Below are 17,180 nucleotides of genomic sequence, written 5' to 3'. Positions count from 1 at the left end.
GATGAAACAAGTGAGAAAAAGTCATGTCGCTGGAAGTCTTTATTCTCTCATCGCATGTGAAAAATGAAATCAGGTGAAAATGAGTTTTAAGAAAGAATCTGTCACGAGTATATACACTGATATAGTTTTACGTATTAGATTAGTGGGGAGAGAGAGAGAGAGAGAGAGAGAGAGAGAGAGAGAGAGAGAGAGAGAGAGAGAGAGAGAGAGAGAGAGAGAGAGAGAGAGAGAGAGAGAGAGAGAGAGAGAATCGGCTTCACGAGAGTGTATACTCTCTCGCATCTACGATTGTGTATGGTTTGGCCGGTCAGTCTCACGATCTCGACCGTAGAGTCGAGTTCGTTCGTACGACGCGCTATACGAAAAATAAGTTTAAAAAAAACATAAATAAACAAAACCAGTTTATGAAACATTTTCAGAAATTTTTTTCGTGCCAAAAAAAAAGAAAATTTTTTTCATGTAAAATTATATAATAATAATAATTAATATAATTTTCTTATTATTATTATTATTAATAATAAATTAAAAATACAAAAACTAAATATTTTTTATAAATGTAAAAATAATTTTTTTTTGTTTTGGAATATGAAGAAAGCTAAGGATAAAATTTTAAATAAAATTCCTATTGTTTACGATCTCAGTTCAGTGTTTGCTAGTGACGAATGGGAAAAATAAAAATTAACAGGGATACTAAAAAGAGATACTTCAATTTGCAAAAAAAAAAAAAGGGTAAGATGTCATTCTATTCACAGAAATTTAATTTAATGGAAAAAGCAAATTTTTGAGGCCAAAAAATTATTATGTGGAAAAAAATTAATTTTGTAAAAAAATATTTTTATTAAAAAAATTAATTTTTTTTCTATTCAGACACCTGGTGGGGACTATGCAAATAAGTATACAGTTAGAGTGGGGAGAGGGCAGAACTGAGAAATTAGTAAACGAATAATAATAATAATAATAAAGATAAAAAAATATTCAAATAGTATTATTATTATATAAATTAAAAAAAAAATAAAATTAGAATATAACAAAATAAAGATATTATTTATTTATTAAGAATAAATTTAATTTCGTTAAATATTCTATATTAATTTATTTTTAATGAAAATTGAAAGAAAATAGAAAAATAAATATTGCGAAAGTGAAGACACTTTTTGCATTCATTTGAGATTAATAATTAATTAATTTCATCTTCGTTAATATGACATCTCGTATAATATTAAATTGATGGTCCATCGGAAAAGTAAAAGCGCAACTTTTTATCAGTCATAAATGAATCGAGCAAATCATGCTCGATTTTAATCGGTCTAATTGCAAGTTAACTTTCTCTGTTGACGCTAAATCGAAGACATTATAATTACTATTATTATTATTCTCATTATCATTACTATTACTTTTATTATTATTATTATTTTTATTATTCTCATTATTTTTATTATTATTTTTGTTATTATTTTTATTATAATTTTTATTATTATTATTATTATTTTCATTTTTATTATTATTATAATTATTATTTTTATGATTATTTTTATTTTTCGATAGTCTTAGCTAGTACATTTATATTTTTTTTTTATATGAAATGCGAGAGATTAATTTTTAAGGATTCAGGTATTCTCCACGCTTCAAGGATTAAAGTTACGTTACATGTGGCGCACGAAAGTGAAATTCTGTGCGTTCCTGGTTAACACGATGATTGAATTAGATAATGAAAAAAAAAAGAACTTGGTTAATTATAAAAACCAATCTCTCCTCGAGTGAAATCGCAATTTTTTTTTTATATATACATATTGCAATTGAGAAATTAAATGTTTAATAATTTAATGTCGACTTCTATTTTTTTATAATTATACAAATTAATAATTATTTTTATAACAAACTGAAAGTTAATAAGAAGAAATAAAAAAAAAAAATTGTTGTTGTTCTATAAAAATTAAAATTCCCTGAAATTTCTATATATATAAAATGAAATAAAAATAAATCGTCAGTAAATAAATTAAATTTAAAAAAAAAACACTAGTAAATTGTAATTTAAAATTATTTTTGATTTTTATTTAAAAAAAAAAACGAAATAATTATTTTTATTTATTTTGCATATATATAAACGAGTAATTTTTAGATTTTTTTTTTTTGTAATGAAAAAAACTTTTTTTTTTCTCTCCAAACAGCTCTATTTTTTCAATGTGGTTGTGGCGATATATTAATTCGAAGCACGATTTCCTTTGGCGATCATTGAAAACTTATTACCCTAAAAAAACTATGAGTTCCAGTCTGATTAGCTCACACGTATATCGTTAAGACAGCAATTAGATTTCGCATTCGTGTCACGAGAGTCTATATATTTTAATGAATAATCAACTGGTATGTTGATTTTTAATATATATAAAATAAAACATGCGTATATATATATATAAATTAAAACAAAAAAAAAAAAAAAAAGAAAACCAAATAGAAAACAAATTCCTTTGAAAGAGAATCTAATGAGAAAGTTATAGTTAGTTATAAAACAATAAAAACTAATTAAAAACGCGAGTATAATACTTTTTTTATCACAATTTTATACAATAAATAATTCAATATAACAATATTGTAATTAAAAATAATAATAATAATAATAATAATAATAATAATAATAATAATAATAATAATAATAATAATAATAATAATGATTTTAATATATTAATAAGTAATACAATTATATATTTTGATTAGAAAATAATGGAAGACTATATTCCGGGACGTAATCCCTAGACTAGGTCTATTGGACCCAGACATATAATAATAAAGTAATCACTGTAACATTTATTAAATTTTTATATTTTTAATGATTACGATGATTTTGAAGAAGCTATATTTAAAAAAAAACCCGATTTAAATTTACAAGAAAAATAATAATTTGTAAAAAAAATATCGAAGAAAGAGTTAAAAAAAAAGATACTTCATGAATTTCCAAGAGATTCACTCCTTCTTCATATGGATATTCATGTCTGGAGAATGCAGACATTCCACACGTCACACACACACACACACACACACTCACAAGTTTTGTTTGTATGTGTGTATCTTTTGCAATCTTTGCATATATGGATTATTAATATTCTCATCTTTCGCATATATATGCCATGTTCGTAATAAGTTGTAATGTGTAAAAGCGTGACCGTGACACGTCATATATGTGAGTGCAAAGTCACTAGACAAAAGCCAATTTTTATTATTGCTGAACAACGCATGCAAAAGTAACAAGCTCGCGCGCTCTTTCTTTTATCCCCGGCATGGAAAAACTGATTGTAAACACTGGTTAATGGACCTTCAATATATATACTTTAAAGTAAAGGCTCCTCACACAGACACAGACAACAAAACTGTCTATATAGAAAACGAGTTGTTTTTCATTTTAATGGCTTACTGAAAAAGTGGTCTTGAATTACATTATATGTATATAGCTCCTAGAGCATTTGGAGGAAATTGACTTTGCGAAGATGGAAATTTGATATTTGATGGTCGTTTTCTTTTTTTTTGTTTTCAATTTCTGTCTGGTTATATTGCCGTTCAAATTGATCGTTAAAAATTATTTCAGTGTTAAACAATTTTTTTTTATGATGATAATATAATTAATGGATTTCTTTTAGGTTGAAAAAAATTACGACTTTTAGATGAGAATCGATTTTTTATTATGAAAATTTTGAGTGATTTTTGGATAAAAGGTTTTTGGAAAACTAGGGCTAATTAGGAGCTTTTTGTTAATCGTGAAAATTTGGTACAGAAAGTACAGCTGCTCTTGCTGAGCCTTTACAAAATTGCGATTTTACCAAAGTTTTATGAAAAAATCACATTTTTATTGTTTTTTCTCAACTAATTAGTAATTTTCTCGAATTTAGGATGCTAAAACTAGGGCTAATTAGGAGCTTTTTGTCAATCGTGAAAATTTGGTACAGAAATTACAGCTGCTCCTGCTGAGCCTTTAGAAAATTGAGATTTTACCAAAGTTTTATGAAAAAATCATACTTTTCCTTAATATATTAGTGATTTTTTTGAACTAGGGTTGCTAAAACTAGGGCTAATTAGGAGCTTCTTATTTATTGTGAAAATTTGGTATAGAAAGTACTATTGCTTTAACTGAGCCTCTGTAACATAACGTTTTCACGAAAGTTTTATGCAAAAAAATCTCATTTTTATTGTTTTTTCTCAACTAATTAGTAATTTTCTCGATTTAGGGATGCTAAAACTAGGGCTAATTAGGAGCTTTTTGTCAATCGTGAAAATTTGGTACAAAAAGTACTATTGCTTTAACTGAGCCTCTGTAACATTACGTTTTCACGAAAGTTTTATGCAAAAAATCTGATTTTTATTGTTTTTTCTCAACTAATTAGTGATTTTCTCGAATTAGGGATGCTAAAACTAGGGCTAATTAGGAGCTTTTTGTCAATCGTGAAAATTTGGTACAGAAAGTACAGCTGCTCCTGCTGAGCCTTTACAAAATGGCAATTTTACCAAAGTTTTATGAAAAAATCACACTTTTCCTTAACATATTAGTGATCTTTTCGAACCAAAGTTGCTAAAACTAAGGCTAACCTGGAGCTTTTTATTATTCACGATATTCCAGTCCAAAAAAAAAGTTAACAAGCTTCGATTTTGATTAAAACTTTTGCATAAAATCCGAGTTTTCACAGTGAAAACTAAAAATTTATTTCTAAATTTTTGAAAAACAACTCCAAAAATGAAATTTTTCAATTAAAATCTTTTTTTGTTCTGTTAAACATTAGATTTTGTATCGGCTAAAATTTTAACTCTCAACATTATCCGATGATGATATATAGTCTTTTGGAATGCTTTGACGGAAGACAAAAGTGCAAATGCATGTGTGTTTGTGACAAAATTATGCATTCAGAAAGGTAAATAGAGGAAAAAATAAAGAGGGACGAAAGAAGAAGGTTGAATGACCAGAAGGAATTCGTCATTCAAAGAAGTAAAAAGAATGTGTTCCCTGTTTTGCATTTTATTTCTCTCATTTCATTGTGTATATATATTTTTTTATAATGTTGAAATTACCTGATGAAATAATTGTAAATTTTCTCTCTCTCTCTCTTTTCACGATAAAAGAATTTTAATGTTTTTACAAAACAATATTACAACATTATTTTTATAGTTTTTAAATCGCGTGTGTCATGTGTGAATTTCAATTGATATGAATATTAATTACCTCTAGACTCTAGAGCATTTTATCCTTATAGTAAAAGTTGATTATATCAATGGGTAAAATAATTACTAATTTCTAATCTTTGGTTTTTTTTTTTTTTTAATGTAAAAATTAAATTTTCAATTCACTCTAGCTATTTGGATTTGAAACCGGAATAAAAAGTAGAATTAAAAAAAGAGAAAATTGATTTTAAAGAGTCTATTAACGACAAACTTTGATAAAGGAGGCAATAAGGGTGATGATGCTATTAGAAACGATGATGATATTAATAATCATAGTGATATTCTTAATGTCCTTGACCACCGTAATGATACTAGGGATGATGATGATGATAATGATGATGATGTTGGAAACCTTGTTATTATTAATAATAGTGACATCAAAAATAAAGCAAAAAAAAAATCGAAGTATGATAAAAATTACCAATAATGAGAATAATTTTGTTATTGATACCAATAATAATCATTATCTCCGAAAGTTAATCATTTTTATTTGAAAAATTGTACTCTGAGATAAAAATTTTAAAAATCAGTTTTTTTCTCTTGCAAAAAAAGTTTTTTCCGATCTATTTGAAAAAACCATCATCATCAAGGAAGTAATAAAAATTTCCTTTTTGCAGGTAGCCTGACATCGGCATCTACTTATCCGTGTGTGTGTTGTGTACGATGGGAACCTACTCGCCAAAGATCGTGATGAAAAGAAAAAGTAAACGATTGTTATGTGCGCAAAACGGTAAAGAAAGACGTAATTGATGTTACGATGTGTCCCAGTGAACCCTTGCGGTGGCCCTTAATAGCTGTACTAGCCGAGACTTTACGAACTGAGGGACTTTAAACGATTAAGGTGAATTTTGTGCCCGTGAGGAAATAAAAAAAAAAAGAAAAAAAGAAAAGAAAAGGAAGGTACAAAAAGTGCCGTCATGTCATCAAGTGGTGAATTCTCGACGCTCTCAAGCGGCGAGGCTACCGGAACTGGTGAAGATTCCTTACCAAGTTCACGTGAGGCTACCGCAGACGTTGCAAGTTCTGGCGTTGGTTTTATGCCACTTCGTGAATTCCTGGACAGATTTTCCCTGCCAAGAGTCGTGCGAGTCGAAGGCGGCGGTGGCAGGCCTATTTTGCTCTATAAACAACAGCAAAGGTCACTCAGGGTCACTGCAACATTGCTGATGCACCGTTATAGGCACGACATTAAAGTTGGTCCCGAAATCGTTATTCCCGAGGGATATCCTGGTGAGTAAGACATTTTTTATCTTCATTTTTTTTTTTGTATAATTTTTTTGTTATTGAATTAATTCAATTTTTACTGTTTTGATAGAATTTTATTTTAAGAATTTAAATTACGATTTTCGAGCATTATGATCAGTAAAATTAGAGCTAACATGGAGGTTATTGTCAAAATGTGGAAATTTAGTTCGAAAATTACTGCTGCTCCTGCTGATACTTTAAAAAATTGCAATTTTACTGAAATTTTACAAAAAAAAAAACACATTTTTATCATTTTTTCTCAACTAATTAGTGATTTTTTCGAACTAGGGTTGCTAAAACTAGGGCTAATTTGGAGCTTCTTGTCTATTGTAAAAATTTGGTCCAGAAAATACTGCTGCTCCTGTCGAGTCTTTTATAGAACATTCCAAAATCACATTTTAATCACTTTTTACCGGGTTTTTATTAAAAAATTACAATTTTTCGGAAATGTGTTCGACAAAACTAGGGCTAACCTGGAGCTTCTTGTCAGTCATGAAATTTTGATTCAAAAAAACCTGCTGCTCCTTTGATATTTCTATTTTATTTAGAAAAAATCGCATAAAAAATCACATTTCTAACTAAAAATTAAAAATTCTTCTATAAAAACTAAAGAATGCTAAAACTAGGGCTAATTAGGAGCTTTTTGTCAATCGTGAAAATTTGGTACAGAAAGTACAGCTGCTCCTGCTGAGCCTTTACGAAATTGCGATTTTACCAAAGTTTTATGAAAAAATCACATTTTTATCGTTTTTTCTCAACTAATTAGTGATTTTTTTGAACTAGGGTTGCTAAAACTAGGGCTAATTAGGAGCTTCTTATTTATTGTGAAAATTTGGTATAGAAAGTACTATTGCTTTAACTGAGCCTCTGTAACATTACGTTTACACGAAAGTTTTATGCAAAAAATCTCATTTTTATTATTTTTTCTCAACTACTTAGTGATTTTCTCGAATTATGGATGCTAAAAGTAGGGCTAATTAGGAGCTTTTTGTCAATTTTTAAAAAATTGCAATTTTACTGAAATTTTACAAAAAAAACACATTTTTATCATTTTTTCTTAACTAATTAGTGATTTTTTCGAACTAGGGTTGCTAAAACTAGGGCTAATTAGGAGCTTCTTGTCTATTGTAAAAATTTGGTCCAGAAAATACTGCTGCTCCTGTCGAGTCTTTTATAGAACATTCCAAAATCACATTTTAATCACTTTTTAATGGAATTTTATTAAAAAATTGTAATTTTTCGGAAATGTGTTCGACAAAACTAGGGCTAACCTGGAGCTTCTTGGCAGTCACGAAATTTTGATTCAAAAAAACCTGCTGCTCCTTTGATATTTCTATTTTAATTAGGAAAAATCGCATAAAAAATCACATTTCTAACTAAAAATTAAAAATTCTTCTATAAAAACTAAAAAAATCATTGTCATTTTGACACTCTCGGCTTCGAATAAATACAAAAATTGAAAAAAGAAAAAATTATTATTCACTCATTTATCAGTTGTCATCTCTTGAGAAAAAAAAGCGAATAATGCAAGCCTCGAGAGATTGCACATCAATCCACTTCTGATAAAGGTCTCAAACTGAGGCGGATTCCTAGAAAAAGGAGCACACAAAGTCTGAAGGATGTTTTATCTCTCCAAGAGCAAAAAAAAAGCTTATCGAAAATTCAAATCAAAATTTACAAGATGAAGAGGTAATTTTTTTTTTCACGTCGAGGCAACAAACATAAGTTCACAACAAAGAGAAGAGTGTAAAAAAAATCATTAAACAAAACTGTAGATTAAGAAACTGAATTTTTGTAACAAAAAAAAAAAGAGAGTCGGATTTGTTTGTATCAGTGAATACAAGAAGTTTCTGAATTGTTTAGCGAAATGAAGGAGATTGTAAGAACAAATGAGAGGATGCTGTGGGGGAGAAAAAAATTATCAGGACCCTGAACCTGGTGTGGAACGTATAAAGTCGATCGATTCAGGAATCTAGTTGGAACATTTCCATGTTGCATGTGAGGATGTAACGATCTTGCTCGAGGATCCTGGGCAAAGAATGACAAGACTTTGGAATTCCTCAGGAATCTCGGAAATCTCAGCGCAGAAGCTCCTATTCCTGAATCTCGGGAACTTTCTTTTTTTTCCATTAGAGAAAATGTAAATGAAACGATAATTTTTAATCAGAAGATTTTAGTTTTGAATGCTGCAAAAAAATATAATTTTCCTCATGGAATTTTAGTTTTCTGTCATATTTTTCAAAAAAAAGTGGCCCTAAAGGAGCTTCAATTGTTTTTGAATCAAAATTCAACGACGGACAAAAAGCTCCACATTAGCCCTAGTTTTATTCAACTGTGAAAGTTTGACAAACTGACAAAATTTAAATTATTTGATAATCTTATTAAAATAAAAATAGATTTTATTTTGAAAAAAAAAATATTAGAAAAAAATTTATTTTTAAATATACAATAAGGAAGAAATTAAATTGTTTCCCTTCAACTATATGAATGCAGTTTATAATTCATTTGTATTCATTGAAATGTATTATGATACGTTATGGTAATACACTCCTTGGATTATCCGCGACGTCGTATGTCACTGACTAAGCCGAGCTTGAATAATAGTATTCGCGATTATTACACCGTCATAATCCACGCAGAGAGAAAAAAAAAATTTTTTAATTCATACCCAAGTTGCAAAGGCTTAAAAAATTCACCGCTTTCATAGAAACCTCTAGCACTTTTACATTTCTATATTATGTTCGTAAATAATATTAAATTGTTACGTTATCTCATACACTCCCTCGCTATTTATAAAACCTCAAATGATTCAAAAAATTTAGTTCACTTTCTAAAAAAAATAAAGATTCAATTAACGATCAGCGATAATCTCTAAAATTATTCAAACAACGTTATCTGTTTATCGCAAAAAAAAAAAATTAAAGAAAACACTTTTATTTTTGATAATGACGGAGATAAGTGCTGAATAATAGAAGCTTCGAGTGAGGCTGAGTATGTGTTTCTTCTTTATATATACACGTATACAAAGTTGGCTTCATTGTTAACTGGCCAGTGCCACCCACAATCATCTGTTACTTTCTTTATATGAACTCGAGTTAAATTACTGCGATGCCTACCTACAACCTCGCAACACGGGTATACCTACTTATATAGATAGGGATTATATTATACGTATAAATATAAATATACACATGTAGGTACGAGTTATATCTACCATTTGTTCCTCTCCACGAAAGTACACTTGATTAAATGTTTTTCCAAGTCTTTTCATTAAAATGACCATCGTATTTCAATTTTTTCCCAAATCTTTTTTCGTTGTTTCCAATTCCTTGAACAATGGCTTTAATAAAAAATTAAATTTATTTTAGGTGTAGAAGTTAATTTTGAGGTTAGAATTTAGATTTTGTCAAACAAGTGATTTTTATCAAAAAAAATAGGGGCTCCAATTGTTTCTGAACCAAAATTTTACAACGGACAAAAAGCTCCAGGTTAGCCCTAGTTTTACTGAACCCATTTCTGAAAAATCAAATTTTTTTTTAAAAAATCACGAAAGAATGATTAAAATGCGATTTTGGTATATTATACAAAAGACTCAGCAGGAGCAGCTGGTTTTTTAAAATTAAAATTTCTCGAGGGGCAAAAAGCTCCAGGTTAGACCTAGTTTTACCGAACTCATTTCTGAAAAACCACAATTTTTTTTAAGAAAATCACGAAAAAAGTGATTAAAATGCGATTTTGGTAAATTATACAAAAGTCTAAGCAGGAGCAATAGGTTTTTCAAAACCAAAATTTCACGACCAACAAAAAGCTCCAGGTTAGCCCTAGTTTTACTGAACCCATTTCTGAAAAATCAAATTTTTTTTTAAAAAATCACGAAAGAATGATTAAAATGCGATTTTGGTATATTATACAAAAGACTCAGCAGGAGCAGCTGGTTTTTTAAAATTAAAATTTCTCGAGGGGCAAAAAGCTCCAGGTTAGACCTAGTTTTACCGAACTCATTTCTGAAAAACCACAATTTTTTTTAAGAAAATCACGAAAAAAGTGATTAAAATGCGATTTTGGTAAATTATACAAAAGTCTAAGCAGGAGCAATAGGTTTTTCAAAACCAAAATTTCACGACCAACAAAAAGCTCCAGGTTAGCCCTAGTTTTACTGAACCCATTTCTGAAAAATCAAATTTTTTTTTAAAAAATCACGAAAGAATGATTAAAATGCGATTTTGGTATATTATACAAAAGACTCAGCAGGAGCAGCTGGTTTTTTGAAATTAAAATTTCTCGAGGGGCAAAAAGCTCCAGGTTAGACCTAGTTTTACCGAACACATTTCTAAAAAATCACAATTTTTTAAGAAAATCCTAAAAAAAGTGATTAAAATGCGATTTTGGTAAATTATACAAAAAACTCAGCAGGAGCAGCTTGGTTTTTTTTAAATTAAAATTTCTCGAGGGGCAAAAAGCTCCAGATTAGCCCTAGTTTTACCGAACTCATTTTTAAAAAACCACAATTTTTTAAAGAAAATCACGAAAAAAGTGATTAAAATGCGATTTTGGTAAATTATACAAAAGGCTCAGCAGGAGCAATAGGTTTTTCAAAACCAAAATTTCACGACGGACAAAAAGCTCCAGGTTAGCCCTAGTTTTAATGAACCCATTTCTGAAAAATCACAATTTTTTTTAAGAAAATCACAAAAAAGTGATTAAAATGCGATTTTGGTAAATTATACAAAAGGCTCAGCAGGAGCAACAGATTTTTCAAAACCAAAATTTCGCGACGAACAAAAAGCTCCAGGTTAGCCCTAGTTTTAATGAACTTTCTCCTTAAAAAAACAACACTTAAGTTCAAAAATTTTGCAATGGACAAAAAATCCATTGTAACTTCAATTATTTTCTCTCTAAATCTGCAATTATCATCAAAATCATGAAATGACTTTTTTCAAGACCACTTTTGATGACTTGACATTTGTGTAACTTTTGTTATACAATGTTATTATCAGCAGTTCATCTGTGGATAACACTATGTGAAAGTATAATATAAATCTATATAAAAGAAATATTGACGTCTGATGGAGTAATAGGTATGTATTGGTTTCACCGGAAGAATCGAAAAGTAGCTCAACAAGAAAGGCGTGTTCGAGACAAGGTCGCGGTCCACAGTGTAAGAGAGAGAGAGAGAGAGAGAGAGAGACTGGAGCGGAGAAAGTATTTATCTCATTTCTCGAACGGTCGGATGCTCAGTTCTAAAGATCAGCGCACTCTGGAGTTATGTCACTATTACCCGAGGTTCTTTAATTATCGCGCTTCCATCGGGAATGAAGTGAGCGTGCACACAACACTTGCTCAACTTAGCCTCACTTTATAATATCATGCAGTACAATCGTCTTCCATTTCTCTGACGTAAGAGAGTTGGTCCCTCCATGATCTTGATAAGAAAAAGAGTATTTTTAACTTGCTCCAAATTGTTCTTGCTAATCTGTGAACGTTGCCTCGTTATTGTTGCTGACAAAAGCCGAACAACGCAATACGCTTGCTGCAAGGCCTAGACAATTATTCGCCAATTAGGAAAATACTGTTGCTAAACATTATTTCTAATTAGGAATTGAAAAATCTCTTAGCTGAAAGGATCTTTTAATAAAAAAATTTTCATTCAGAGTTGATAAAACTAGGGCTAAATAGGAGCTTTTAATTTAGCGGCAAATTTGGGTCCGGAAACAACTGTTATTGCTCTGACGTTCTTAAAGTAACATAAAACTAGGGCTAATTAGGAGCTTCTTGTCTATTGTGAAAATTTGGTCCAGAAAATACTGCTGCTCCTGCCGAGTCATTTGTAGAACATTCCAAAATCACATTTTAATCACTTTTTACCGGGTTTTTATTAAAAAATTACAATTTTCCCGAAATAGGTTCGTCAAAAGTAGGGCTAATGTGAAGCTTTTTGTCCCTTGTGAAATTTTGACTCAAAAAAAAGCTGCTATCCTTTTAAGTCCTCAATTTTTTTTAGGTAAAAATTGCATATAATTTTTCTGCTGTATTTTTACAAATTCCTAAAGATTCAATGAATTAAAAATTATTATCACAAAAATGATTTTATTATACGTGTTTCTTGCGTCTGTTTATCGACATAGAAACTCGATAAATATATGTAAATGTGTGTTGAAAAACAATTTCGAGGATTGTCGAGACACACACGCGCATAAACTTTCAACGAGTAACACAACATGATATGTGAAATAAATCAGGAGATTTTATTTTTTTCGAAAAAAAGAGGAACTCCAGTATTGTGTACAACGCCCACAATAAGCTGCTGTGCAACCAACGGCGTTTCAAACAGACAAGCTGTTCATTTGAAATATCCCTCTTGCATGAATAGGCCTCTCTTACTTGAGCAAGTCTTGTAACTGTTTAATACAAATAGAAAATTTACTTTCCTAACTGCAAAAAAAATTTTTTTTTTTTCAACTTCATAGAACATTATTAAACACCTTGTCTGCTAATGTTAGCAAACCTGTTAACGAAATCTAGTTAGTATATATATATGACATATCCGGTAATTTAATTGAAAACTTTTTTTAAAGAAAAAAGTATTTTTTTCAAATTGATAATATTATGGCAGTAATTGTAAAATTATGATAAAAAATTGTATTTTGTATTTTTTAAGAGTTGGTTTTTTTGATCTAGTTAATTAAAACTAGGGCTAATATGGAGCTTTTGGTTCGTTATTAAATTTTGATATGAAAAAATCTGCGTCTTCTATTGAGCCCAAAATCGCATTTTAATCACTTTCTATCGCGATTTTCCAGAAATAGGTTCGGTAAAACTAGGGCTAACCTGGAGCTTTTTGTCTATTGTGAAATTTTAGTTCAGAAAGTACGGCTGCTCCTGCTGAGCCTTTGAGAAATTGCGATTTTACGAAAGTTTTGTGCAAAAAATCCCATTTTTATCTTTTTTTCTTAACTAATTAGTGATTTTTTTTAAATTAGGGTTGCTAAAACTAGGGCTAACTTGGAGCTTTTTGTCCCTCAGGAAATTTTGGTTCAAAAAAACCTGCAGCTCCCTTAGGGCCCCTAATTTTTTTTTTGTAAAAATCGCATAAAAACAGAGATCTCATGTAGAAAATTGAGAATATCTTAATTATTTTTTAATGAATTGAATAAAAACTAAAGTTTAACAATAGAAAATCAACTTTTGGTCCCTTGGTGCAAAAATTTTTAACTATAGATGGTTTTAACAGCCAAAATTAATTGAAACTAGGGCTAACCTGGAGCATTTAATTAATCGTTAAACTTTACAGCGGAAATAATTGTGGGCCCCTACTTTAATTTGTAATAATAAATAATAAAAATCGTAAACAAAATTGTCCTAATCAATTATTTTCAATAAGAATGGAAAATATATGGTTTTTTTGGTGATCAATTTTAGCATGATGAAATATCCTGTAGATCGGGAGCTCAAGTTTCAAGTAATGGAACAACAACAATATTGTTATCGAAGGCGCATTAGACGCGTGAGCGTGAAATCGATCTCGTTCCAAGAAGGTTTGCCATATCGCATATAATAGCGGGTGCAGCAGGAGAGCACTGATAGAATGGCGAATGTCCGGCAGCGCATTGTTAGTGGCCAACCACCAGAAGAGTTTGTTGTTCGCTTTCAAAAGGAATGTGCCCGAGAGAGAGCCGATTTGCGCTGCTGTGAGGCTGAAGGTGTTGTAATGCCGCGCGTTACAATGCAGGATATCGCCATAAGTAAAGAGTCCTCGTGACTCGACGCTTCAAGGCACTTGAAATAGGATCTTCCTCCCCCTCCCCCCACGGAAGGGCGAAAGTAGCATGACCTTGGTGATCAGCCAGTAATAACGTTCACACACGAACCCCATGTCACGAAAGACCCACCAAGTCATATTAACACTTCCTGGTTCAAAGTCATTACAAAAAATTAAATAATAAAAGAATTTTAAAAAATGATTTTTAACTTGGTTTCGCACAAAACTGGTTTCTATTTTCATCTTCGTTACAAAACTCTTTAATAATATAGTTGCTTCATTATAACATTTGTTGTTTATTTATTATTTGTCCCCTGAGGGTTTCTATACAAGCCTCCTATTATGTTACTTCTATATCTAATTACTGTCATCTTTCTAACTTATCCTATCTTGTTATCTATTCTTATTTTCTACTTCTTATACATGTATTAATATTAATGAATGTTTATATACGACTTCCGTTTTATTCTCTCCTCCCTTTTCCTTCTCTTTAAATCCTTTCATTCTTCATTCCAACTTCCATTTTGCCTTCTGGGGATTTACAAATAAATAAATAAATGCGTGAGGGAATTTTTTTTTTAAAAAAATATCTGGATTGTCAACAACTGAAATTATCATTGGAAAAAAGAAACATGCAATTTTTTTTTTAAATCTAAACCCTTGAGGGAGAAACAGGTTTTCTAAAGCAAAATTAAAAATATCTAGTCAGAAATTTTAATTCAGAAGCCATTCGAATTTTTTTTTTATAGGAAAAAGATATTTTTTTAAAGAAAAAATTGTAAAATTTGTAACTAGCCATAGTTTTAAGTTTTAACAGACAAAATTAAATAAAACTAGGGCTAATCTGGAGCTTTTTGTCAAATGTGAGAATACAATTCAGAAAGAACTGCTGCTCCTACTGAGCCTTTAGGAGTTTACATTTCTACCAAAGTTTTACGCAAAAAATCACATTTTTATCGTTTTTTTTTCAATTAATTAGTGGTTCTCTCAAAATAAAGTTGCTAAAACTAGGGCTAATTAGGAGCTTTTTGGCAATTGTGAAAATTTAATCCAGAAAGTACTACTGCTCCTGCTGAGCTTTTTGTATAATATGCCAAAATCGCATTTTAATCACTTTTTTCGTGATTTTTTAAAAAAAATTGTGGTTTTTCAGAAATGGGTTCGGTAAAACTAGGGCTAACCTGGAGCTTTTTATCCCTCGTGAAATTTTCATTAAGAAAAACCTACTGCTCCTGCTGAGCCTTTTGTATAATATTGCAAAATCGCATTTTAATAACTTTTTATCTTGATTTTCTGAAAAAATTGTGATTTTTCAGAAATGTGTTCGGTAAAACTAGGGCTAAACTGGAGCTTTTTGACCCTCGAGAAATTTTAATTTAAAAAACCAGCTGCTCCTGCTGATTCTTTTGTATAATATACCAAAATCGCATTTTAATCACTTTTTTTAGGATTTTCTTCAAAAATTGTGATTTTTTAGAAATGTGTTCGGTAAAACTAGGGCTAACCAGGAGCTTTTTGTCACTCGTGAAATTTTCATTAAGAAAAACCTACTGCTCCTGATGAGCATTTTGTATAATATTCTAAAATCGCATTTTAATCACTTTTTATCGTGATTTTCTGAAAAAATTGTGATTTTTCAGAAATGAGTTCGGTAAAACTAGGGCTAACCTAGAGTTTTTTATTTGTCGTGAAATTTTCATTAAGAAAAACCTACTGCTCTTGCTAAGCCTTTTGTATAATATTCCAAAATCGCATTTTAATAACTTTTTATCTTGATTTTCACTAAAAAAAATTATGATTTTTCAGAACCAGATTCTGCAAAACTAGGGCTAACCTAGAGTTTTTTATTTGTCGTGAAATTTTCATTAAGAAAAACCTACTGCTCTTGCTAAGCCTTTTGTATAATATTCCAAAATCGCATTTTAATCACTTTTTACCTTAAGTTTCTTCAAAACATTGTGTTTTTTTAGAAATGGGTTTAGTAAAACTAGGGCTAACCAGGAGAGTTTTGTTCCTCATGAAATTTTAATTAAGAAAAACCTTCTGCACCTGCTGAGCCTTTTGTATAATATTCCAAAATCGCATTTTGATAACTTTTTATCTTGATTTTCACTAAAAAAAATTATGATTTTTCAGAACCAGATTCTGCAAAACTAGGGCTAACCTAGAGTTTTTTGTTTGTCGTGAAATTTTCATTAAGAAAAACCTACTGCTCTTACTGAGCCTTTTGTATAATATTCCAAAATCGCATTTTAATAACTTTTTATCGTGATTTTCTGAAAAAATTGTGCTTTTTCAGAAATGGGTTCGGTAAAACTAGGGCTAACCTGGAGCATTTTGTCGCTCGTGAAATGTTGATTCTAAAAAACCTGCTGCTTCCTAAGAGCCTCTAATTTTTTTGAAATAAAATCGCATGAAAGTCAAGATCTCATGGGAAAAATTAAGAAATTCTCAATTCTTTTAAGAGTCATTTTTTTCCTAGAGTAAAAAATCCAATTTCTTTTTTCGAAAATTCTAATTTTTATTTTCCTAATTAAATGATAAATTATTTTACTTATAGAAAGTTGTAATTAAAAAAAAAAAAAATTGCGATTTGAAAGATACGATTATTAATTAAAGTTCCGCAATAATTGCATCGCTCGTATATAAATAGTATTATTAGATTAAATATTGTATAAATGATACTTGGAGTTTATCATTCCTCTAATGTTACAATATAAAATAATTGTCGGCCATACAATATTGGATTGGCAACAAAGTATGCTTTATCAGAATGAAGGTGCGTCATGGAGACTGGCGTCATAATCGCTTGGCATGATGCCTCCCCTCAAGATCCCATAGAGAGAGATCATATTCAGCGGATAAATAAACCTAATCATACAGCGATCCTAATGAGCCGTTGCAAAGCGCGTACCTTGTCACTTCCAGGCACGTATATACGTATACACTTTGTTGATGCGGACGTTGAGTTAATGAT

The 17,180-nt window shown here is 30.0% G+C and overlaps 1 protein-coding gene across 1 annotated transcript in view; it reads left to right on the top strand.

The window, feature by feature from the left end:
• The first annotated feature begins 312 nt into the window (after nucleotides 1-312).
• The window catches only part of LOC127289163 (uncharacterized), a 40,534-nt gene continuing 23,666 nt past the window's right edge, over nucleotides 313-17,180 (top strand). Inside the window, exons 1-2 of the mRNA XM_051316955.1 lie at nucleotides 313-729; nucleotides 5,817-6,429. Of these exons, the coding sequence (XP_051172912.1) occupies nucleotides 6,117-6,429 (313 nt within the window). The 5' untranslated portion in view covers nucleotides 313-729; nucleotides 5,817-6,116. The remainder of the gene's footprint in view (nucleotides 730-5,816; nucleotides 6,430-17,180) is intronic.

The sequence above is a fragment of the Leptopilina boulardi genome, unplaced genomic scaffold (assembly GCF_019393585.1).
Source record: "Leptopilina boulardi isolate dan_hultmark-lab unplaced genomic scaffold, ZJU_Lbou_2.1 LbouV2_4, whole genome shotgun sequence".
NCBI classification, from domain to species: Eukaryota; Metazoa; Arthropoda; class Insecta; order Hymenoptera; family Figitidae; genus Leptopilina; species Leptopilina boulardi.
The sequence above is the reverse complement of the archived record's forward strand: the minus strand, read 5'-3'. Positions and strand labels throughout refer to the sequence as shown.